Raw genomic sequence first — 27,410 nt, forward strand, 5'->3', positions numbered from 1 at the left:
AGAGGCCTGGCCATCTGTTTAAGCACGTTCATACGCAGCCATGTCGTCTCTGAAATTGATTATAACTCCGTTAAACCCATCAGCATTGGCTTTTTTGTTTTAGTCTGTGAAATAATGCCACACTGCCATATGGTGAACTACTGTAGGACTCAGTCTGGCTAATCTGTGTGAGGAAATATTGAATACAATGTTATAAACAGTGTGCTGGCTTTGTTTTTTTTTAAAAGAACATAACACCATCAATAAAGCTCTAATGGGCCCAGTGCCAACTTATCAGGTCTCCACATAGTTACCATCAACTTTTGTAGCATAATTTATATTTAGAAGCTTCCCGGTCAAAACAAAAGTCACATTCATCAGTAGCAGTGCATTGTTGTTAACTCTGGTCAGGTGACTGCCAGCTGCTCAGGTTCCACAACTTTTCCACTTGTGGATTATCAGTCCAGTTGTACTGACAAAGATGTTTAAGGTGTTTGCTATGGCTTTGTAATTGTTGTTTAATTGTTGTTTTTGAGAGCTTATTTCTCTATGTTCCATCATGAGCGGCACGGTGGCTCGGTGGGTAGCACTGTCACCAATGGTCTGGGTCCTTTCTGTGGGGAGTTTTCATGTTCTCGCTGTGTCTGCATGGGTTTCCTCCCGGAGCTCCGGTTTCCCCCCACAGTCCAAAGACAGTGAGGTGAATTGGAGATACAAAATTGTCCATGACTGTGTTTGGCATTAAACTTAAACTGATGAATCTTGTGTAACCAGTAACTACCTCTCCTGTCATGAACTTAGACAAAGTGTGTAAAACATGACATTAAAATCCTACTAAAATAAAATAATTATGTTCCATCACCACTCAAGTTTGGCAGGTGCAGTTTGCACAGGAACATGATTTTTTTTTTATCATTTGCAAAGTTACTAACTTGATTTATTTATGTAAATGTTACATAGAAACATATGATGTCTAAATACTATTTTTCTTTCACTTTTTTTAATGCACCTTGGTTTCTGCTTAAGAATTGTTTTTTTTTTATTATTTGTATGTAGTTATGAATTCAAATGTACATTTTAAAATAAATCTACAATATACACTAAAAGCAAAACACCAAAGTGGTTGAATGCTTGTTTTCCCTCACTGTATGCCAACCATGTTAAACAGCAAATAACCTGAAGATGTGCAAATAAAATACTGCTAGTTAATGAATCTATTTATTAGACTTGGATTATATTATATTAGAAAGGTTACATTTGTGGTAATAACAGTGCCAACAATTGAGTGTTACTTCCTTTAAGATCACAACTTCAGACACAACCGATACAAATCATGCTATATTTTGTAAATAGCTTTTAATGCTGTTACTTTGTTAGTTTTTTTTATATTATAGCATACATCTTTATTTCCCTTTGTGTGTTTAGGTTCTTCACTGCTGTGTATCAGGCTCAAACCTGCACACTCAGCAGAGCCACTACCTGCTCAGTCTGGCAGATCTGTCTGTAGGCTACGACCCTTTCCTGTCACTGGGCCAAATCAAGAGCTCCGAGCAGCCGCTTATGCACAACACCACAGGAGAGTTCGGCAATCTTCTCACTGTGGCTGAGGGTAATTCCTGCTTTTCGTACTGTGTGAATGAGATACACATGTAGTATGTATTTTATGCCTGTGTATTTATATATTTAAAGAAGTTACTTTATGAAGAGGTATTGTCCTAAGCAGTATGGTTCAAAGCAAAATTATCATCAACTAATATCTGGTATAATTTAAGGAACCTGTGAATTGAGCAATGTGGGAATATGTATTATTTTGTCCTGGGGCGTGTCGCACCTTGTCACTAAGGTGCCAGGTCTAGCCCAGCGCTTGCAAAAACTGATAATTAACCCAATTTTCAGGCTCCTTAACCAAAGTACAGCAATATTCTGACTAAAAAGCCACAAACAAAAACCGTAAAGAGAAAATCAATGCAATGGCCAAAAATAACAGAAACATCTACAGCCCGCAATAGAGAATTGCAAAAAAAAAAAGGATTAGCACAGAACTGACGTTGTCACAAGATGGCACGCTGCTCAGAGCGTCTAGAAAAGAGAAAAGAAAGGAAACTCTGAACAAGCCGGGGACTGCAATGCACAAACCATACCCCATTAACTGACACAGCCCATGCTCAGTGTGGATCCAAACTCTCTGGAAAGGGTCATGGTGCCACCTTTGGCAGCAGAAACGTGACATGACACCGGCTGAGTTTCCCAGAAATTATGAAAGAGTTACGCAACAGCACCAGCAGAAACTGGACCGGGTCAAGCTCAGAAAGCAAAAAGCTGGCATGACACTGGCTATGTTTCCCAGAAATTATAAAAGAGTTATGCAACTACACCGGCAGAAAATTGGACCGGATCAAGCCTGGAAACTTGTTTTTTTTACATAAAAGCAGGTTGGCAGCAGAGGAGCTGGCAACTCTGTAAGAAAGAACCGTGATAAATAGAAGTACTTCCACCTGGAGCAAATTAATGCTCAATGAGGCATAGGTGAGGTCTGTTAAGAGGAACAAACATCTCAGTCATCTGTGCCTACATGCCCCCTCTGCTGGCCATAAATAGCAATTAAGAAAGGCATGATTCTGTAACTGCCTCCCAACCCCTGATCTCCACAGTATGTGGGCCTGTAACAAACTTAATAAACACTATATCTAATTCAAAACATAAAAACAGACACTACCCCATTACACTGTCTTGTTAAAGCCAGACAAAAATGTATTTATGAAGTTGTATTTTTGGGGTGACATTCAGCTTTTCTAGATTTCCACAAAATGGTCAAATCCATAATTCCTTTGTGGGGTTAGTTTGAGCTCTAGCCCAAAAAAATTGGTTGACATGTTGCACCCTCTGAGATAAAATGATTAAAAAGCAATGCATTAGTCCTCTACTAAAAGAGCCCATTTATGCCAATTATTTTAGAAATTCCTTCTCATGTGACCTTGCTTCATCCATTAGGTAACATTTTCTTACTTTTGTTTTCCTCTTCCATGTCAGCATAGTGGTTTTTATAGAGGTTCTTTAGTTACCATGTCTTTTCTGATAAATGGCTATATCTGTAGTCAGATGGAAACGTGCTGGCTTTTACTGTGCTAAAATTCCTGTTCATTATTATACCTAGCAAACAACTACACACAAAACAAACAACCCTGACCAAAGAGCAACTTAAGAGCAATATTCCTGCATCCAGCCACATATTGATTAGTTCACCTCAAAGCCCTGTGCATTCCTAATGCAGTGCGCTAGTGTGTCCAGAGAGCTCTTTTCTTACTTTGATGGTGATGATGGTATTGATGGCACTGTCAACTCCCCCTTTGAGATGTCTTTAGCATTTCTGTAGCTGTCATTCATAGAGTCCTGTTAAGCCTAATTTATTTAGATATGTGCATTTCTTATTTCTTATGTTCTCATTGAATTTCTCTTTCATCCTGATTGAGCTAACAATGTTTGTGAACCCAGTGCAATTACCTGGATATTTGCAATAATTATTATTAACTATTAACACACATCGTTGTATGTTTCAGGTATGTACTAACAGCTTATAAAATTGATTAATTCATTTATTGGTGTCGGATCATTTACAGTCCAATAATAATTAGCTAATAATTGTTCTCTAGTTGTTCTTTTTTTTCTCTCATTTAGCTCACTGTCATTGTTGAATTATTCAACTTCTGTTGAGGTTAGCTAGAGAGAGAGAGAGAGAGAGAGAGAGAGAGAGAGAGATTTATATACACACACAACCTCAAATCAGACAAATGTTGATGCAGTATGAAACATTTTGTTCTGCATCCATGCCCTTGTAATGTGTCCAGCATGTGGTTTTGCATTGTCTTGTTGAAAAATGAATGGATGTTCCTGAAAAGAGAGCTCTGGTCTCCTCCCACAGTCCAAAGACAGTCCAATGCAGTTAGAATAATTGGAGCTAATGAAATTGCCCTTGCTGTGTGTGTGTGCCCTGTGATGGACTGCCAACCTGACATCCGGGGTGTTTCCTTTCTCTCCCTTAATAGAATGGATCTGTGGTAAAACAGACAGTAAATTAATGAATGACTAAATAAGAAATATATATACATATATGTGTGTGTGTAGTGTACACACACACACACACACACACACACACACACATATAGAGTATATATATATATATTATATATACATACTGATCAGTCATAACATTAAAACCACCTCCTTGTTTCTACACTCACTGTCCATTTTATCAGCTCCACTTTCCAGATAGAAGCACTTTGTAGTTCTACAATTACTGACTGTAGTCCATATATTTTTCTACATACTTTTTTAACTTGCTTTCACCCTGTTCTTCGATGGTCAGGACCCCCACAGTCTCAGTCCAGCAGTGACAGTGAGGTGTTTAAAAACTCCATCAGCACTGCTGTGTCTTATCCACTCATATCAGCACAACACACACTAACACACCACCACCATGTCAGTGTCACTGCAGTGCTGAGGATGAACCACCACCTAAATAATACCTACTCTGTAGTGTAGTAATTGTAGAACTACAAAGTTCTCCTATATGGTACGTGGAGCCGATCAAATGGAAAGTGTGTGTAGAAACAAGGAGGTGGTTTTAATGTTATGGCTGATCGGTGTGTGTGTGTGTGTGTGTGTGTGTGTGTGTGTGTGTATATATATATATATACTGTATATGTATGTATGTATATTTAACATCAATTTACAATGTAGCAGTAATTATTGTAGGTATCCAGGTAATGTCAGAAGGTTCACATTTTTTTATAACTGTATGCTGGAGAACGTTTTTTTCAGAATCATGTGTTATGTCTTTACAGAAAAGAAACGGAGGAACATCGAGTTAATTCCTCTGACGGCTCGAATGATAATGACTCATCTTGTAAACCATTTGGGTCATCATCCCCTCAGTGGTGGTCCTGCACTGCTGCACAGCCTGGTGAACGAGAACCATGATAACCCATATGTGGAGTCTTCTGAACTCTCCTCTGAGGTCTTCAAAAGCCCCAACCTGCAACTCTTTGTTTTTAATGACAGCACACTGGTGTCATACCTTCAGGTTCCCTCTGAGCCCACAACTATGTCAAACCCAAACCCAGCCGAGCACTCATCTGAGGTGCGAGTAATCGTGCGTGACATCTCCGGAAAGTACTCATGGGACGGCAGTGTCCTTTACAAGACTTTAGAGGGGAAAAGTATGCAATTTAGCAGTGATGGAGATTCCTCTTCTTTCCATCGCAACAGCCATTCATCTATCCACTCTATGCAGAGCTCATCTCAGACCAGCAGATGCTCATCTGAGGTTGAGATTGAGGACAGTGTGGACGTGTTGGATCAGCTTTTGGAGGAGCTGGGCCAGAGCAGCCCAGAGTGCCTACCCCAGCCTCAGCAAAGACTTACACAACCTGCACCAGCACCCATAGGCATGAACTCAGAGATAGAAAGTGTCATCATGGAGGCCATTCACAGACAGACACGGCTAGAGGAGGAAGAGCTCACCTGCAGACGGAGTGAAGACCCCAGTGTCAAAGCCGCCAGCCAGAAAGAGCCCACTCACCAGGAGCCTAAAGCACCTTTTTACTTCTGCCGCCTGCTTCTCAATGAGCTGGGCATGAACTCATGGGACCGCAGGTATTTTTTTGGCTTTACATATTAGAAAGAAAATATATATTTTACAAAGGTTTGCATGGTCTAGTGTTATTGTTTTGTTATTTTATTATATCATTGATGTGGTACTGACTAGGGATGTCAAAGATCGGAATCGGGGCCAATCAAGGCATTTTTTAACTGATCGTTATCGGCTTTACTAAGGCCGATCCTAATTCCGATCCTTTGTTTTGTGGAAATACTTTAAATTGGAAAGTGAAACAAGTCCAACAGCGATGTAATGTCTGCAATGCGAGCGTTTCACGAGGCGGTAGGAGCAGAGCTTCGTTCATTACTGTAGAATTTTACTATTTACATGGTGTGTGAGTCAAGGATCACTCCGGTTTACAAAACAATATCTTTTAATCCGAGTATGAAAACTTCAGGACCAGGGCTCTAGACTAACGTTTTGCACTGGTTGCACTGGTGCACCTAACTTTTTTTCTTAGGTGCACCAGCACAAAAGTTAGGTGCACCCAAATTTTCGACCGCATCGCATTTAACACCGCAGTTTTACAGGTTCACTTGTTTTTTTTTTTTTTTTTAAATCACTGTCCATACAGGCAATATTGACTTGGAAATAACTAACAATCTGGTCAACATGGCCTCGTCTGATGATCTGTTTTCTGCTGCCTGACAATGAAGGGCAGTGGGGAGAGGGGACACTTGGGCAGTGCATTTATCGCGGCATGTAATGTGTTTTATAGATGCATTGGGCTTTTTCAGCCTTTCAATTCGAAATGTATTAGAACCAGTCACAAATATACTATTGCCGGCCACTGTCTTCTTTACAGTTAATTATAGTATTACAGACTAATTATAGCACACTTATAAAAATAATAGAGTAAATGTGTATGTATGTGTGTATATCTATTTATATGTGTGTGTATATTTAAAATTATATGTATATGTTTGTGTGTGTGTTAGAGTGTAATCTTAAATGCAGTGCATTATATTATCGGCTTTACTGAATCTTTTACACAGATTCCCAAAATCGCTTGCGGTGCACTCACTGCGTATTTTGACTACATGTATTCTAATATATTTTGGTCTTTTAGTTATTTTTATATTTTACTTAACGAAAATATTGTCGTGTTTTTACTTTCACTATCGCGGCACTTTACCGCTAGCATTAGCCACTTGCTACTGTAGAGGGTCGGATCACCTAGCCGCTGTCCGGTGGGGATGCTGCGGGTCTTTTGCTGTGCGGTGGTGGAGGTGTGGGAATAAAGGCACACGACAGGGTCGAGTCACTTTAACTGTTTAGTCAGGACTTAAGTGAGCGTTACAACACTTTACACCGCCGAGCTCCAGAACCCGAACTTCCATTCTGGGGACATCCGGCGAGTCTCATATACAAAACTAAACTTACGGCAGAACGTCCGAACGCACCTGGTGCTGCATTCTGATTGGCTGAGCTGAATGTCGCTCACATATCACCGCTACAATATTGTCCCGCCCTTCACTATCTCTGATTGGTTTAGACCATGATATTGGCCTAATGTGTGTCTGTTGTTTTTTTTTTCCCTCGGACGCCTGGTCGCACCGGTGCGACCTGAGATTTTTTTTAGTCGCACCATTGAGAAATTAGGTCGCATGTGCGACCAAATTGGTCGCACTCTAGAGCCCTGTTCAGGACCATAACATACAGTGTTACCATGTTACAAGACTGAACGACATCTCGGTATCAAGCACTCTGATTGGCTTAGTTATGTAACCGAGCGTCGTAGTGATGCACTTGCTTAATAAAGAAATAAATACACGGTATATTCACAAATTGTCGGGAGCATAACACTTTATTAACTTCTTCTGTTACGGTACCGAATAGCGGACAGTCATCGCGTTAGCCAAGCACGCTATTCCATGCACTATGGAAGCCCCAAAGGGTCAAAACACACTCACTTCGCGTAGAAACGTCCATCAAACCATTGTCACAATACAACCACAGAAACGTTTGTTACAGTTACAACACAGCAGGCAATTTTTTTCCTACAGCACTGCAGAGCTATTCAGTTGTTAAACATATACATTGGATTAATTTGAATAACTGTAATGTACTTGAAGTGTGCACTGTGTGAACAGTATTATCTAGTTCTTATCTAGACAATATCTAGAAAATACATGTATCGATTTGAGACTCGGTATCAGATCGGGATCAAAATTAAAGATCGGGATCGGGAACAAAAAAACGTGATCGGGACATCCCTAGTACTGACCTGAAACTCTAAATTAGTACAGTAGACCCTTGACTTACAAACTTAATTGGTTCCGAAGGGCTGTTCTTAAGTCAAAATGTTCGTTAGTTAAACCTATTTTTCCCATAAGAAATAATGTAAGTAGAATTAATCTGTGCCAGACATCCCAAACCCCCCCCTTACCTAACCTTTCTAATGTCTTAAATGGTTTTTTTTTGTTATAAATACAAGTATATTTTCCCTTAAATTATAGAATAGACATTCCTGTAATAAACAACAATACCCAGTAGTGCTGTACATAAAAAACACCACATTTCATACACCATAATACACCATCACAAACACCATAATAAATTTCCTTCTTGTTTTATAAAATGTATCCACCAGAAACAACAATAACTCTCATATTTCTCTATTATTTCCTTCTTTATTTCAATAGTATAGTATTTTGTAGGTGTAATTGCACGAAAGAAAGAATACTTTACTCAGCAGACATTCTTTTTCTCCCTCACTCACTGTCCCCTCTGCCTGATGCACAGTGACAGCTACTGGCAGGAGTAATTATACAACCACAAATGTAATGTTTCTCAACTTTGTGCTCTCTCTGCACCTTCTTTGGGGACATTTTAATATTGAAAACATCGGAAAAACACCGTCCGCTGTGCGAACGTTCGCTCACTGCATATATATATATATACAGTGTATCACAAAAGTGAGTACACCCCTCACATTTCTGCAAATATTTCATTATATCTTTTCATGGGACAACACTATAGACATGAAACTTGGATATAACTTAGAGTAGTCAGTGTACAGCTTGTATAGCAGTGTAGATTTACTGTCTTCTGAAAATAACTCAACACACAGCCATTAATGTCTAAATAGCTGGCAACATAAGTGAGTACACCCCACAGTGAACATGTCCAAATTGTGCCCAAATGTGTCGTTGTCCCTCCCTGGTGTCATGTGTCAAGGTCCCAGGTGTAAATGGGGAGCAGCGCTGTTAAATTTGGTGTTTTGGGTACAATTCTCTCATACTGGCCACTGGATATTCAACATGGCACCTCATGGCAAAGAACTCTCTGAGGATGTGAGAAATAGAATTGTTGCTCTCCACAAAGATGGCCTGGGCTATAAGAAGATTGCTAACACCCTGAAACTGAGCTACAGCATGGTGGCCAAGGTCATACAGCGGTTTTCCAGGACAGGTTCCACTCGGAACAGGCTTCGCCAGGGTCGACCAAAGAAGTTGAGTCCACGTGTTCGGCGTCATATCCAGAGGTTGGCTTTAAAAAATAGACACATGAGTGCTGCCAACATTGCTGCAGAGGTTGAAGACGTGGGAGGTCAGCCTGTCAGTGCTCAGACCATACGCCGCACACTGAATCAACTCAGTCTGCATGGTCGTCATCCCAGAAGGAAGCTGACGCACAAGAAAGCCCGCAAACAGTTTGCTGAAGACAAGCAGTCCAAGAACATGGATTACTGGAATGCCCTGTGGTCTGACGAGACCAAGATAAACTTGTTTGGCTCAGATGGTGTCCAGCATGTGTGGCGGCGCCCTGGTGAGAAGTACCAAGACAACTGTATCTTGCCTACAGTCAAGCATGGTGGTGGTAGCATCATGGTCTTGGGCTACATGAGTGTTGCTGGCACTGGGGAGCTGCAGTTCATTGAGGGAAACATGAATTCCAACATGTACTGTGACATTCTGAAACAGAGCATGATCCCCTCCCTTCGAAAACTGGCAGTTTTCCAACAGGATAACGACCCCAAACACAACCTCCAAGATGACAACTGCCTTGCTGAGGAAGCTGAAGGTAAAAAAGATGGACTAAACCCAATTGAGCACCTGTGGCACATCCTCAAGTGGAAGGTGGAGGAGTTCAAGGTGTCTAACATCCACCAGCTCCGTGATGTCATCATGGAGGAGTGGAAGAGGATTCCAGTAGCAACCTGTGCAGCTCTGGTGAATTCCATGCCCAGGAGGGTTAAGGCAATGCTGGATAATAATGGTGGTCACACAAAATATTGACACTTTGGGCACAATTTGGACATGTTCACTGTGGGGTGTACTCACTTATGTTGCCAGCCATTGAGACATTAATGGCTGTGTGTTGAGTTATTTTCAGAAGACAGTAAATCTACACTGCTATACAAGATGTACACTGACTACTCTAAGTTAAATCCAAGTTTCATGTCTATAGTGTTGTTCCATGAAAAGATATAATGAAATATTTGCAGAAATGTGAGGGGTGTACTCACTTTTGTGATACACTGTATATATATATATATATATATATATAGCGATAGAGAGAGAGAGAGAGAGAGACGCTCTGAGTCAACTTGGTTCGTAATCTGAAATTTGTTCGTACGTTAAGTTAAGAAACATCGTTCGTAACCCGAAATGTTCATATGGTAAACCCTTTGTAACTCAAGGGTCGACTGTATTGGATTCAAATGTTTTAGCTCTACAGTCACCATTTTTGGTAGATATTCTACATGTTATATTAGTGTTACAGTGTTATATGTAAACATGTTTGGCTAATATAAAATACATCTGAAATATGTATAATGTAATCATGTACCTAAAGACCTTTATAATAGAATTCAACAATGGCTAGGGCTCATTGGGATTCTGTTTCATTGACTTTTTGATTTAATTTTTGTAATATTTTCCTTACACACACTAATTGATTACTGAAAACACCATACTATTACTGAGTGTAAATTTTACGAGGGGTTTGGGCGTTCCTTTGACATTTTGGTCCGTTGCATCATGCAGTTGCGGCAGATGTAAATTAATGCGAATATATCGCAAGTTGCTCTGCACAATTCAGTTAAAAGTTTAGAGACAGTTTGAGTCCAGCATTTATGGATTATTGAGGATTTTTTTTTTATTCTTCTTGCCAGTCAATGAATTAATGTGACTTGTGTGAATTCATGTGATGAGGCTTCATCCATAATAGGTGAAAAGCCAAATGAGCCGAGCCATCAGAATACTGATAGATTTCTCTTATATGGCTCTTCATGGTGTGAAAATGATAAGTGCACTACAGTGGTGTGTTGGCTATACAGGGGACAGTTGGCAAATATGCACATAGGATATTTGAGCTGATGAGGTAATTACAATATTACTGTCTTCATACTACTAGTAATATTATACAGTAAAGTGTTAACTGCTATTATTGCTACAGCAACAACAAGAACTACTACTGCACCTAAAATATTTTCATATAATAAAATATACTGCTCAAAAAATTAAGAAAGATCACACATTGGATCCATCTTTACCAATATAAATTGTTTAATTTGCTAAGAACAAATTGACATAACAACGGTCAGTGGAAACCAAAAGGCCTGATAGTTTGTCAGAAACATGCTCACCAGTAGCCCACTGGAGGTCATTTTGTAGCACTTTGGCAGGGCTTCTCCTGTTCCTTCTTGCACAAAGGAGCAGTTACCAGGGTTGATGCTCTTCTATGGCCCTGTCCAGCTCTCCTGGTGTAAAAGCCCATGTCCTGGTATCTTCTCCATGCTCTTGAGACTGCTAGAGCAAACTTTCTTGTAACGACACATAAAGATGCCCTATCCTGTAGAAGCTGGACTACCTCTGCAACCTGATTGGGCTGCAGGTACCGCCTCATGCTATCAGTAGTGACAAGGACACAAGAAATACAAAACTAAACTAAAGAATCAGTCTGTGGCCACCACCTTCAAAACATTCATTCCCTTTTTGGGGGTTGTCTTGCTGTTGCTGCTCCAGTGCATCTGTTGTCACTTTCATTTGCACCATAGCAGGTGAAATTGATTCACAGTCGCTTATGCTTCTTAACTTGACAGATTGAGGTTTTCCTTCCTTGATGATCCATTGACTTGGTATTATACTGTGGTGATTAAGTGTTCCCTAAATTTTTGGTGCAGTGTATAATTACATTAAGTATATATGAATGCCATAATTAGTCAGCAATTGCCTTTTTGCAACCTTTAGCTAATCTGATCAGTCTATTAATTTATTTTTAAATCTAGACATAAAAAATCTAGGCTTTATTTAAACACATCTTGGGAAATATTGGTGTTCATCTGTATACTGCAGTTTACAAGTACTCATGCTCTTACTGTTCCATTTCATTCAGCTCTTTAGCTCCTGTGCTGATGTGCTCACACTGTTTTTATTCTAAATCTCTTAAATGCAACAAATACACTATTGGTAGAGTTGAGTGGCCACCTGTTGATGAATGGCCTGGCTTAGTTGCTATAGTTACTACAAACCATCCAAGTCGATAGGTGCATTCCGATCACCCCAGTAGTTCCCTGGCAAGTGGACTACACAGGGAATTTGCCATTTTAAGGGAGATTCCAAACTATAGTGAGTGAAAGCGTTCAGTTTAAAGGGAACTTGAAAATGCACAGGGAGTATTGAGTAACGGTTCATCACTACACAGAAAGTTGCAGTAAAAAATTGCCAGTAAAATTTAACTTCCATTCATCACGTGTCTTGCACGTTAAGACAGCTGGCACATTATCTGAGATGAGCAAACAGTACGAGTGGGGTTATGCTAGACAAAAGTTTAAGTAATCTCTGCAAAAAACTACCAACGATGTGACAGTAACAAGTGAATTTCCGGAAAAGCTGCAAAATCCGCTAATGAGGAACAATACAACATAATGTAAATACAACACTAATCTGTTTTATGTCCATAAAATCACATTTATTCCTATTTTACACACACAAAATAATACATGGCTGTGGTTCATTAGTTGTACAGTCAGAAATTGCTGTCAATCACACCAGCACAAAGATTCTGAGCTCCCACGGTTTGAATCTCGGCTCTGCCATTGGTCGGCTAGGCACCCTCTAGCAGGCACAATTGGCTAATGCCTGCAGAAGACAAAATTGACTTCCTGTCTGCTGGGTGGGAAAGACCGGACTAAAGTAGTTATCAACACTGTGTAAGGCCCAGGGTGCCTGTACAGAAAGTGGAAAAGTGCAGCGATCGGGGCGTGGCTCTCCATACGTGAAGTCAACCACACATATATTTACCAATACTTTGGTAAATATACACCCTCCATGGACACCGTCAGTGTCCCCCAGATTGGCTATGCTAAATTGGGAAAAAAGGAGATTAAATGCATTTAAAAAATACATTCGCTTTGACAAAATACATTCTGCGATGCTTAGATGTTTACGTGATGACAATGCACTGTGTTCCGAATAAGGAATTTAACCAGCTGAAGTTTTCTTAGTCAATATCATGTGATTAATGTGTAAGGAATACAAGGACACTGTGTAGTGACCTTATGGAATGGAATCCAGCTAATGTCTTTCATAGTCTCAGTTTCACTTGGGTCATAAATTGAACATTGAATGCTCGAAGACCTCTTGAAACTTTGAATTCTTCACTCAGTAGTGAGTTAACATACTGTAGTATATTAAAACTTATTAGGTGGAACTACTGTACATCTCAGTCAGCTATACTATCTTGACTGTTTTCTTTTAATTGCAGAAAAAGCTTTCATCTCCTGAAGAAGAACTCAAAGCTCTTAAGAGAACTTAAGAATTTGGATTCTAGGCAGTGGTAAGTTTAAAATGCTCTCTTGCTTCTCTTTTAGTGCTGCAAAAAGTCTGTAATAGCATGTGGCTTTTATCCCTTATTAGCACTCTTTGAGACAAGAGACAAGCTACTTTTTAATGCTTTTGTAAGCAAAAAATGAACAAATTGGCCCCATTAATATGATTGAGTTGACCTAAAATCTTGTGTAAAACAGTAATTTTCGTCAAATATCATTGTATCATGCTTATTCTAATGCCATAAGTGAGGCTGTAATAGCTCAGCGCTTAGCAGTTGAAAGCTCCATGCAACCACTTTTGGACCCCTGAGAAAGGCTCCTAACCCTCCTGGCTTTGGGGTTGCACTATAATGGCTATGTACTCTGATCCCACCTTCCAACCAAGCTGGGATATGCAACGAAATTAAATTTTAAACCTGTGTGAGTATATACTGATGAGCCTTTCCCCAAAAAGGAGAGTGCATAGCAATGCCTATTTTGTAGCAGCTGTGCATGTTATGGTCAGGGACATATTAAATGTTGGGCTGTAGTACACATGCTAAGCGCAGCAGATATGATCAGGCATAAAGACCTGAGTGACTTTAATTTGGTCCAGCAAGAGGTGCCTAAAAGCAGCTGTTTCGACAGTGGTTCATTAAATGGCATGCCTCAAACCTCTGACACTTTGTTGGGCAGCCTATTCTTACTGATTCCTCAGAACCAAAAGTTTATGGGATCTGGTACGGACCAACAGAAGGACTACTGTGGCTCCAACTGCAGATCATTTTAATACGGGTGATAGGATGAATGTGTTACAACACACTTTGCATCAAAACCTCCTGTGTATGGGGCTGCATAGTCACAGGCCAGTCACATTCTTTTTTCACATATGCCAGCTTGTTTGGAAGCTGGGGTCAGAGTGCTGGGTCAGCCATTGTACAGCGCCCCTGGAGCAGACAGGGTTAATGGCCTTGCTCATGAACCCAACAGTGGCTGCTAGCAGAGGGTGGATTTGAATCGACAATCTTCCGATTGATAGCCCAAAGCTTTACCCACTATGCTACCACTGTCATGAGGATGGCCATGCATCGTTTACACATGGAAGACTTGGCACCTGATTACACTGCAGGACAATCCACATTGCAACATGTAGACGTTGAAGGACCTGTTGGTAATGTCCTGGTACCAGATACCACAGGACTCTTTCAGATCTTCATGTCTCAGCATGTCAGAGCTGTTTTATTAAACAGCATATTAAAGGTGGGTGGTCCTAATGTTTTGGCTCATCAGTGCATATGCCAATAAATGGGCATTTTTCATTCTCCTTGTTCTCTTTTAGCATGCATATGGGGAACAAAATCACCTAAAGCAATGCCCAGTGTGTCTGCAGAGAGAGGGCTAAATCCTTTAAGAGCACTATTAGTGAGACATGTCCTAAGGCCACTTTTAGCTACTCCTCTTTTCAACCCCCCACTAGCCTAATCCGGCCCATCTCTGGCAGAACACAGCTCAGCACTTCTCAACCCACTGCGATCAATAGGCACTCAGAGTGGCTAATTACAGAGGCTTATTAAAGAATACCCCCAGGATCGGCCCACACTTTCTCCCTGAGTACATACCTGCCCTGTGCATAGCAACTGTTGTCTGAGCATGCCAAACATCACAGTGCAAGGGCACGGTGCATCCACAGCAACGCTGCTCACCGAGGAATACATACATATAGCAAACTGAGGATATAAACAAGAGATATTCAATTTTTTACATTCTTTACTTTCGCTTTCCGCTGCATTAGACTTCTTTAATATACACAGTTTTTTCTTTCCTCTACATCTTGTAATTATCATTACTCTGATGAAATAGTGTTTGTTTTTCTTACATTTTTTATCATTGAAGAGTATATGTTATATTCAGAAAGAAAAACGAATTATTTTTATTTTATGTACTTCCAGTGCATATATTCACTTCAAGTTTACACACACAATGGGTGTGTTTGAAAACCTAGGGAGCTGCCTTACTGTCTTACTGTCTACATAGGCAGCTGACTTAGTAGAGAGGATTCTAATAAGTCAGTGACTTAAAAGGCAGGTTATTCGAACGCACTACTTAGACAGCGATTCCATCGGGTTTAGCATTTCGCGTTTAGCATTTAGCATCTCGCCATTAAAACCAATAAATTGAGGTAGCACAGCACGCTAACGTCAATAACATCTCCCTTCATGTACCGATAACGGTTAAATTTCCTGACAAGCCCGAACTTGCAAATAAAAACACTCGGTACAAGTTTATACAAGTTAAAAATCAGTAATATTTTATTTACGTTTGAAAATAACTCCATTCGTTTCTCCGCCCCGTCAGCCATGAATGCCGGGATTGTCTTGATCACTAAGGCAGCGTCCGATGCTCACTCGTTCTTGAGCCAAAATAACATTGAAATAATAAGATGCCTCAGAAGTGGGGATTTTAAGGCATCTAGGATTTCGAACAGCCTCCTTCTCGGGAGCGCGCACAGGATGACGTAAAATGCTGCCTATGTAGACAGCACACTAGCTTTTCGAACACACCCAATGTTTTGAATTTAAATCTATAAATCTGGATATGAAGCATGTCATTATACGCATCAACAAATGTTTTAAAATAACCAATTGTAATTGGCTTGTTAAAATTTTGACCCCTTTCTTTTGAATTCTTGGATTCCTTAAGGTTAAGAGGGTCTGATACACCTCATGGATTTGCAGTTTTAACATTCCCAACCCACTTTCCCCCTTCCTTAAAATTGTGTTTTTGCATTTTTTTCCCCTTTTCTCATCACATGCTTTCATATGCCCCCTCTCACATGCATGTTGCCAACCACTTGTTTTTACCTGCCAGAGACAGGTGAGAGCAGAAAGCAGTATCGCATTGCTATTGGTTAATCAACCATCCCTCATGCAGTCGCCTCGACCAGCCAGCAGAGGATGCAGTTACAGCAGCAATAAGGAACTCTTTCGCCCAATTCCCCCGGCCATGTTATTGCAGCACTAAGAATAGTCCGTCATCTCAATAGCATATGATCGGTGGGGGTCCCTGAATACTTCTTTCCTCATCAATTAAATTTTCTTAACATATGCTTGCCTTTGATTGCGTATTTTTGTTCATTTCTTTTTCATTAACTCAAGAGCTCGAGATCTCAACAGTGGTGGGCTACTGCCTTAGGCCACTGCGCCACTTGAGTGCCTTATGCATGTGAAGTTCTTGTAAACATAGCAGTCATCTTTTTTCAAATAATCATGAGCATCATTTTATAAGAATTACACTTTAGATGTGAGTTTATATGAAGAAACAACTATAATTCTTTCAATTATAAAACGACAATGTGGTTTTTTTTCATATGCCTTTTTGATTTCCATAAAGACATGGGTTACAAGACTATGTGTACCTGAAGTCACTTTGTTTTGAAACTCATTTGCATATGTCATATGTACTGATTCCTGTTTTGACATTTCAGTCGTGAGACACACAAAATCGCTGTGTTCTACATCGGCGAGGGTCAGGAGGACAAGTGCTCCATATTGTCTAATACTCAAGGAAGCCAAGCTTATGAAGACTTTGTCTCTGGACTAGGATGGGAGGTATAAAACAAGCACACACCCTCAACCTTCATATATATATAGTTTTTTGTTGCAGGGACGTATTTTCACACTTACGCTGTCAAATACTTTTCATTCCAAATGATAATTTTATTGTCTAAAAAGCTTAAATAAACAGAGATGTAAAATAGCATGTAATTGTGCACTGCCACTGGATAAATGAAGGCTTATGTTTGTATTGCTTAAAACAGTCACTTTTATAAGCAAAGAACAGCACAAATTGGCAAATTCAGTCTTATAATCTTGTTGTCATTGAAGCTGTTTTGTAGTTTAGTCTGTAGAACGTGAATTTCATTTCATATGAACATCATAAATTGTATTACAGTTATTACTCTTTGAAATAGCAACTGCATAGATTCCATAGCAAACTCTACGCAAGGTCAAGAGATGCTTATATTGGCTCACTGATCCTATATAGGTTACTCAGCCTTGCAGTATTTTCAGCTGGCATTTCAGTACATACCATTGTTGTAAATGTAGCGCACACACACACATTCATAAGTGCAGTGGATACATATATATAACCTTTTTTTTTCCTGAATTTTCCCCCCTTATCTCCCAATCTAGTCATTTCCAATTCCCAATTGTGAGTCCACTGCTGCTTGCACAAACCCTGATCTGATCAGACAGCCGGATGCACCACACACTCCCTGCGTCACATATCCAATCTGCAGCTGGTTCTTATCATGCACACAGAGAGCTGTATCGTGTACGGAGAGCCCAGACCAGTCCCGGAGATCACGGGTCTGTCCGAAAACCTAGTGAGCTGCTTTGCTGCCCACTGCCTACTCAGGCAGCAGTCTAAGTAGAGATTCTAATAAGACATCGAACTTATAAGGCAGGTTATTCAGACACCCTACTTAAACAGTGATAATGTCATCACAGTTTTCGTTTACTAAGCTAACACAGTTAGCCTCAGGCCATTCAAACCAATGGGCTGAGGCGACGCAACTCGCTAGCATGCAAGTTAACATCTCCCTCCGTGTGCCGAAAACAGTTAGACTGTTACTGACAGGCCCTAATTTGCAAATAAATGACACTTGTACACGTTTATACAAATTAAAAATCTACTCCGTTCGTTGCTCCACATTTGCAGCACTGAATGCTGGGATTGCCTTCACCGCTAAGGAAGCATCGGATGTTCCCTCATCATTCAGTCAGTTTATCGGTTCAAAATTAGGCACCTTAGTAGGCAGCATTTTAAGGTATCTAAAAATTCGGACAGCCTTCTTCTCAGGTGGCACGGTGGCTAGGTGGGTAGCACTGTCGCCTCATAGCAAGAAGGTCTTGGATTCGATCCCCAGGTGGGACGGTCCGGGTCCGTTCTGTGTGGAGTTTGCATGTTCTTCCCGTGTCTGCATGGGTTTCCCCCGGTATTTTCCTCCCACAGTCCAAAGACATGCATGTGAGGTTAATTGGAGATACAAAATTGTTCATGACTGTGTTCGACATTAAACTTGTGAACTGTGAATCTTGTGTAACGAGTAACTACTGTTATAAATGTAACCAAAGTGTGTAAAACATGACGTTAAAATCCTAATACAGTGGGGCCAAAAAGTGTTTAGTCAGCCACTGATTGTGCAGGTTCTCCTACTTAGAAAGATGAGAGAGGTGTGTAATTTTCATCATAGGTACACTTCAACTATGAGAGACAAAATGAGAAAAAAAAATCCAGGAAATCACATTGTAGGATTTTTAAAGAATTTATTTGTAAATTATGGTGGAAAATAAGTATTTGGTCAATAACAAAAGTTCAACTCAATACTTTGTAACATAACCTTTGTTGGCATTGACAGAGGTCAAACGTTTCCTGTAAGTCTTCACCAGGTTTGCACACACTGCAGCTGGTATTTTGGCCCATTCCTCCATGCAGATCTCCTCTAGAGCAGTGATGTTTTGGGGCTGTCGCTGGGCAACACGGACTTTCAACTCCCTCCACAAATTTTCTATGGGGTTGAGGTCTGGAGACTGGCTAGGCCACTCCAAGACCTTGAAATGCTTTTTACGGAGCCACTCCTTCGTTGCCCGAGCGGTGTGTTTGGGATCATTGTCATGCTGGAAGACCCAGCCACGTTCCATCTTCAATGCTCTCACTGATGGAAGGAGGTTTTGGCTTAAAATCTCACGATACATGGCCCCGTTCATTCTTCCCTTAACACGGATCAGTCGTCCTGTCCCCTTTGCAGAAAAACAGCCCCAAAGCATGATGTTTCCACCCCCATGCTTCACAGTAGGTATGGTGTTGTTGGGATGCAACTCAGCATTCTTCTTCCTCCAAACACGACGAGTTGAGTTTTTACCAAAAAGTTCAATTTTGGTTTCATCTGACCACATGATATTCTCCCAATCCTCTTCTGGATCATCCATATGCTCTCTGGCAAACTTCAGATGGGCCTGGACATGTACTGGCTTAAGCAGGGGGACATGCCTGGCACTGCAGGATTTGAGTCCCTCTCGGCGTAGTGTGTTACTGATGGTAGCCTTTGTTACTTTGGTCCCAGCTCTCTGCAGGTCATTCATCAGGTCCCTCCGTGTAGTTCTGGGATTTTTGCTTACCGTTCTCATGATCATTTTGACCCCACGGGATGAGATCTTGTGTGGGGCCCCAGATTGAGGGAGATTATCAATGGTCTTGTATGTCTTCCATTTTCTTACAATTGCTCCCACAGTTGATTTATTCACACCAACCTGCTTGCCTATTGTAGACTCACTCTTCCCAGCCTGGTGCAGGTCTACAATTTTCTTCCTGGTGTCCTTCGACAGCTCTTTGGTCTTGGCCATGGTTGAGTTTGGAGTTTGACTGTTTGAGGCTGTGGACAGGTGTCTTTTATACAGATAACGAGGTCAAACAGGTGCCATTAATACAGGTAACGAGTGGAGGACAGAAGAGCTTCTTAAAGAAGTAGTTACAGGTCTGTGAGAGCCAGAAATCTTGCTTGTTTGTGGGTGACCAAATACTTATTTTCCACCATAATTTACAAATAAATTCTTTAAAAATCCTACAATGTGATTTCCTGGATTTTTTTTCTCATTTTGTCTCTCATAGTTGAAGTGTACCTATGATGAAAATTACAGACCTCTCATCTTTCTAAGTAGGAGAACTTGCACAATCAGTGGCTGACTAAATACTTTTTGGCCCCACTGTAAATAACTAAAAAAATATACAGAGAGCTCACTAGGTTTTCGGGCAAACCCCACATATCATAGCGAAAAGAGACCCCGATTCCACCCTCTCTCCCTTAGACACAGCCAGTTGTTGTATGGACGGCCTGCCTAGTTGGTGGCTTTGCTGAGATTCAGACTCCAACAGTATCCAACCTCCCTAGAGGTTTAACATTAAAACACACTTGATTTAGAGTCCATCCAAAAATAACCTAGATCACTTCTATAAATTGGCAAATTTAATTGGAAGGAAAAGAGCAGTATTTACAGTGTTCAGAAATGGATCTTGACCATTTATTTTATTTTATTTTTTTAATGCGGATACATTTAAATAATAGACTTTGTTTTGAGAACATAGATGGACACACCACTGCAATTATTCTGAATAAGTCTAACATTGAAGTCCTCCATGTATCTAAAACTCATAGGTGGATCTTTCTACTCACTGTGGCTTCATGGGTGGTTTGCAAAGGAATGGCAGCACAGGACACACTGCACCTTATTACGCTACCTCGAACGTAGAGGTCATCTTTCACGTGTCCACCCGGATGCCCTCTGACTCTGATGACTCCATCACCAAAAAGGTACAGTTTATATCATTTTGTATTCATTAAGTATGCTCAGAATATTGTCATTACATGCTTTAAGCACTTTAATGCAGTGGGTTTTGACAAGTATAATGTATTATGACAGTAGCCTGCCTGCAAGAAATGAATTAGAGAATTTGCCTCGCATATATTTACATATTTCTACAATTGAAAGGCCGCCTGTTGTATCTAGGGAGCTGTTAGGCTGATAGTAGATTAGTATCACAAAGCATGTGACAGACACATGTGAGGCGTGACTGTGTGCCTGTGCTGTTGATTACTTGGCTTTATCTAGTTGCTGTTAGCTGCAGCGCTGTAGAGCCGAAGAGAGCAGTAGTCATGTCCTGCCTCGCTAATGGTTCTGACTCTCTTGATTCCTGCGTGGGCTGTGACCTGGGCCCAGATCAGCCCATTAACTCACCGTGCCAGGGCCAGGGGCCTGCCAGATGCCAGCGGGGACCTGCTGTCGAATTCCGCTTGTGTCGGCGGGGTAGCGATCGACAGGCGTTAGCTCGTTAGCACTGGCGAAATGAGCCGCCAGGCTCCTGCCTCGCGGATGCCGCCAATCCGATCATGCGCACACCCATCGAGGGGAGATTCATCAGGAAAAGCACACCGACGCGGCTCACCGCTTGCGCTTTATTAGTCCGTCTTAGCCAAGTTTGATTTTCCCCAGGCCAACACATGAACGCAGGCAGGGTCCAGCAGTGTGGAGGTGCGCCCGCGTGCGTACGCTAGCTTCTGATAGAAGGGTGTGTGCCGCAAGCCATGCACCATTCATTTAAGCCCCCTAATTGCTTCGCTTCTTCTCTGGTGGTGACCGGGGGCTAGGGTACACTGGGCGGGCGTACAGGGAGGGGGGTAATGATTCTGCTTTATCAGCCACAGCCAGACAGGAAGTTACCCTCTAAATTACAAATGCAACTTTGAGCCAGGGGAGGGGGGAATGTGAAGAGAAGAAAGGAAAAAAAAAAAAAAGAATTCCTGAATTCAATTTTGTGCTGGGGGACAGAGCAGCTGGCTGTGCTAGTAATGCAGTTATTTGAAGGGCCCAGCCATTGAAGGCCTCCGTGTCAGGAGGCAACCGGTCACCCTGACTCACAAACACACCCATACACGCTCACACATGCACTCACACATTTTGGTCTCTCTAATGTACTCACCATGTCTGAGAACTCGGTAGAAAGTAGGGTCTCTAGTTCATTTCTGTTTACTGGTGTTTTATTTGTTTTTACTCTTCTTACTTGCAAATTGAGCTGGGAGAGCATTAAACCGGTGAATAGTATTTACGTACGTTTATTTGCGCTGTTTGTTCTTTTTGTTAATCATTTGCAATGATGTCTGGAACTCTGTTATGCTTTGAAGCTAGCAAGAACAAATTTAAAATGTAAAGTGAATAGAATAAACACTTTGGAGAAGTTTGTGTTTAACCCTCTATTGCATGATTTTTTTTTTGTTGCAAAAAAAAATATTTCTCACAGTAAACACAATGTTTTTGAAGTCTGGAAGTAGGGTTTGCTATGATTTTTTTCCTGTCTGATGAAAAAAAAGGTGAAAAAAAAGTGTTGCATATATGCAACATCATGCAGTTTATGGAGAAGGATAACAAAAACACTTCATCCTCTTTTCTTTCTCTATTCTGGCTAGTGGCCTACACCATCAGTAATTATATCATCAGGTAAAGCTGGGGCAGCTGTGCTTCTAAACTTTTTTGAAGGAGGTAATTGCTGGTCGTCATTTAAAGGCCGTCCTCTTTTGGCAATTTGTTTCTGTTACTTGTTGTTTGTTTATTAGGATTTTAACGTCATGTTTTACACTTTGGTTACATTCATGACAGGAACGGTAGTTACTCATTACACAAGATTCATCAGTTCACAAGGTTATATCAAACACAGTCCTGGACAACTGAGTGTCTCCAATTCACCTCACTTGCATGTCTTTGGACTGTGGGAGAAAACCGGAGCACAATTGGAAACCCACACGGACACGGGGAGAACATGCAAACTCCACACAGAAAGGACCCAGACCGCCCCACCTGGGGATCGAACCCAGGACCTTCTTGCTGTGAGGCGACAGTGTCGCCACTTTGCCACCATGCCACCCGTTACTTGTTGTAGCAGAGAGACTGGGCAACTTCCAACTTGAATTCTAGCTAAGACATTGACTTGTTTCCATTCGGATTTTGCTGTTCTTTGCGCCTCTTTAGAAACCATGCATTTACAATGCAGACATCCAACAAATGAGTAAAAATTCTATAGTACCATTTCTTGCTTCTTGAGTGAATCCTATACAGACCAAGAATTGAACCAAGCAGATCCAATCCACCCATATGCTTGTTATATACAACAACAATTTTAGGGCATTTCACGTGTTCCTCTTGTTTCTTCTTCCTGCACCACCTTCTTACTCTCCCTACAGGTTCTGATCCAACCATTGTTGACAAGAGTGTGACGGCCCTATTGTCGAACCATTTCAAGCGTATGAATGGCCGATCTTGACCCTTTCTTGAACTTGAGCAGTTTCTTGAGCTTTAGAAAGAGCCAGGGCTACAAGTCTGTTAGCTCTACTGTTCTTGTCCATAACTTATATGGACATATATATATTATAACAGGGTCATAAAATAATCTGCCTCCCACTATTGTGTCTCTTCCTAACTCTGTAGCTGAAACCCTCATACATGCTTTCATCACATCCAGGTTGGACTACTGTAACTCTATATTAATTGGGCTTCCTTCCCGTAGTCTGAAGAAGTTACAGTATGTTCAGAATTCTGCAGCAAGAGTTCTCACACATACAAGCTCTTGGCAACACATCACTCCTATACTAAAAGATCTGCACTGGCTTCCAGTCCAATATCGCATAAACTACAAAATACTCCTCTTAGTATTCAAGTCCCTGCATGGTCTGGCTCCTGACTATCTCTCTGTTCTGCTGACCAGCTACTGTCCTTCACGCTCGCTCCGGTCTGCTGATGCCAGCTTGCTCTCTGTACCTCCTGTCAAGCTGCACATGTACGGTGAAAGAGCGTTTAGTGTTGTTGGCCCAAAGTTATGGAACACCATCCCCCTTTATCTCCGCTCATGTTCCTCCTTGCCAATTTTTAAGAAGCAATTAAAAACGTATCTCTTTAGAACTGCTTTCCATAATTCTTAGTTTTATTGAATACTTGTTTTTAATTTGTTTTATTCTCATTTATATATATACAGTGTATCACAAAAGTGAGTACACCCCTCACATTTCTGCAAATATTTCATTATATATTTTCATGGGACAACACTATAGACATGAAACTTGGATATAACTTAGAGTAGTCAGTGTACAGCTTGTATAGCAGTGTAGATTTACTGTCTTCTGAAAATAACTCAACACACAGCCATTAATGTCTAAATAGCTGGCAACATAAGTGAGTACACCCCACAGTGAACATGTCCAAATTGTGCCCAAATGTGTCGTTGTCCCTCCCTGGTGTCATGTGTCAAGGTCCCAGGTGTAAATGGGGAGCAGGGCTGTTAAATTTGGTGTTTTGGGTACAATTCTCTCATACTGGCCACTGGATATTCAACATGGCACCTCATGGCAAAGAACTCTCTGAGGATGTGAGAAATAGAATTGTTGCTCTCCACAAAGATGGCCTGGGCTATAAGAAGATTGCTAACACCCTGAAACTGAGCTACAGCATGGTGGCCAAGGTCATACAGCGGTTTTCCAGGACAGGTTCCACTCGGAACAGGCTTCGCCAGGGTCGACCAAAGAAGTTGAGTCCACGTGTTCGGCGTCATATCCAGAGGTTGGCTTTAAAAAATAGACACATGAGTGCTGCCAGCATTGCTGCAGAGGTTGAAGACGTGGAAGGTCAGCCTGTCAGTGCTCAGACCATACGCCGCACACTACATCAACTCGGTCTGCATGGTCGTCATCCCAGAAGGAAGCTGACGCACAAGAAAGCCCGCAAACAGTTTGCTGAAGACAAGCAGTCCAAGAACATGGATTACTGGAATGCCCTGTGGTCTGACGAGACCAAGATAAACTTGTTTGGCTCAGATGGTGTCCAGCATGTGTGGCGGCGCCCTGGTGAGAAGTACCAAGACAACTGTATCTTGCCTACAGTCAAGCATGGTGGTGGTAGCATCATGGTCTTGGGCTGCATGAGTGTTGCTGGCACTGGGGAGCTGCAGTTCATTGAGGGAAACATGAATTCCAACATGTACTGTGACATTCTGAAACAGAGCATGATCCCCTCCCTTCGAAAACTGGGCCTCATGGCAGTTTTCAAACAGGATAATGACCCCAAACACAACCTCCAAGATGACAACTGCCTTGCTGAGGAAGCTGAAGGTAAAGGTGATGGACTAAACCCAATTGAGCACCTGTGGCGCATCCTCAAGTGGAAGGTGGAGGAGTTCAAGGTGTCTAACATCCACCAGCTCCGTGATGTCATCATGGAGGAGTGGAAGAGGATTCCAGTAGCAACCTGTGCAGCTCTGGTGAATTCCATGCCCAGGAGGGTTAAGGCAGTGCTGGATAATAATGGTGGTCACACAAAATATTGACACTTTGGGCACAATTTGGACATGTTCACTGTGGGGTGTACTCACTTATGTTGCCAGCCATTTAGACATTAATGGCTGTGTGTTGAGTTATTTTCAGAAGACAGTAAATCTACACTGCTATACAAGTTGTACACTGACTACTCTAAGTTATATCCAAGTTTCATGTCTATAGTGTTGTCCCATGAAAAGATATAATGAAATATTTGCAGAAATGTGAGGGGTGTACTCACTTTTGTGATACACTGTATATATATATATATACTGTATATTTGCAGTAGTACTATTTACCTTCTTATGTTTTATTACTCGTTTTATACCTTTTCTGTTGTTCTCTTTTAATTTCTTTGATGTGTAAAGTGTCCTTGTGTATCCTGAAAGGTGCTTATAAATAAAATTATATTATATTATTATTATTATAAGTTGCGGGAAGGAATGCAATTAGTCAAAATATTATTATAATTTAAAAAATTAATGTATATGGTTGCTTTGACGAAGCATGCATAATGTAGCATATATGCAACAAACGCGTTCGACATTGAATTACTGGAACATGCATGATGTTGCAGATATGATACACAAATATTCTTGACTAACACAGACACAAAACTCGTCCAATAATCGTGTAACATGAGTACAGATGTTCTCAACCATTGTCAAATATGGTGTTATTTTTTGTTTTGCGCCACATATTCACGGGCACCTAAAAGAATTCGCTGAACTGGCCAGAAGCACACACTTAACTGAAACATCCCGTCCGCAACTTTAGATGCCTGTGAAAAGTTTACGCATGGTCCATCAGACCCCACACACACACACACAGATAGGGGCGGTAATCATGCTGATACACACCGTCACCTGTTTCAGGTTCTCCTGCCAATAGCAGTCGCGGGAAAAAATCAGATGTCACTGTTGCATATTTGCAATAAAAAACACCCCTTTTACTTATTGCTACTACGTGTGGAAAAAATACTATTCTATAAAATCAATGATATGCTTCCAACTCTGTGACTACAGTATGGAGGAGGCCTTTCCTGTTCCATCATGACTGTGTCCAATATATTTAAGGTGGGGGCCTGCCCAAAGCCCTGACCTCAACCCCACTGAACACCTTTGGGAAGATTTAGACCCTTGATTGGGAGCCAGGTTTTTTTGTCCAAGATTAGCTCCTGACCTCACAAATTCTCTTTTTACTAGCTGGGCACCAATTCCCACAGATACACTTCATATTTATAGAACTTCACATTTATGCTCATGGTTTTAGAATGGGACTTTTAACAAGATCATAGACAGTTGTCCATATATTTTAGCCATAGTGTATTTTTTCCTCTAATTTTCTCCCCTAATCTAGTCGTATTCAATTACCACGATACTCTCCACTGCTGACTGAGGAGCTTTGCAACTTACACGTGTGCAATACCGACTGCGTCTTTTCACCGGCACGAGGCGAGTTCATATGCGGATTAGCTTTGTGCGCGGAGAGCCACACCCTGATCAGCATTATTCCTCAACTCTGAGCAATCGCATCAATCAGCCAGCAGAGGTCTCATGGTTTTGAAGGGGACTTTTAACAAGATCATAGTCAGTTGTCCATATATTTTAGCCATAGTGTATTTTTTTCCTCTAATTTTCTCCCCTAATTTAGTCGTATTCAGTTACCCTGATACCCTACACTGCTGACTGAGGAGCTTCGCAACTTACACGTGTGCAGTACCGACTGCATCTTTTCACCTGCACGAGGCAAGTTCATATGCGGATTAGCTTTGTACGCAGAGAGCCACACCCTGATCAGCATTATTCCTCAACTCTGAGCAGTCGCGTCAGTCAGCCAGCAGAGGTCGTAATTGCACCAGTTATGAGGAACCCTGGTCCGGCTCATCCCACCCTGAACAACAGCCAAACGTTGTTCATATAGCCACCAAGCCCAGCCGGATGGCAGAGCTGAGATTCGATACGATGTATTTGAAATCCCAGCTCTGGTGTGCTAACGTATTTTATTCTGCGCCACCTAAGTGGCCAGCCATAGTGTATTTTAAATAACTCTATACCACTCATTGCTCAAGTCATTTTAAATAAAAAATAAATAGTAACATTTTA

The 27,410-nt window shown here is 41.2% G+C and overlaps 1 protein-coding gene across 1 annotated transcript in view; it reads left to right on the plus strand.

The window, feature by feature from the left end:
* ralgapa2 (Ral GTPase activating protein catalytic subunit alpha 2) overlaps window positions 1-27,410 on the plus strand; it is a 173,944-nt gene that overhangs the window by 90,777 nt on the left and 55,757 nt on the right. The window contains exons 32-36 of the mRNA XM_063008040.1: window positions 1,405-1,588; window positions 4,821-5,631; window positions 13,349-13,420; window positions 16,876-16,999; window positions 20,608-20,763. Coding sequence (XP_062864110.1) covers window positions 1,405-1,588; window positions 4,821-5,631; window positions 13,349-13,420; window positions 16,876-16,999; window positions 20,608-20,763 — 1,347 coding nt within the window. The remainder of the gene's footprint in view (window positions 1-1,404; window positions 1,589-4,820; window positions 5,632-13,348; window positions 13,421-16,875; window positions 17,000-20,607; window positions 20,764-27,410) is intronic.

The sequence above is a fragment of the Trichomycterus rosablanca genome, chromosome 13 (genome assembly GCF_030014385.1).
Source record: "Trichomycterus rosablanca isolate fTriRos1 chromosome 13, fTriRos1.hap1, whole genome shotgun sequence".
In the NCBI taxonomy this organism is placed as follows: Eukaryota; Metazoa; Chordata; class Actinopteri; order Siluriformes; family Trichomycteridae; genus Trichomycterus; species Trichomycterus rosablanca.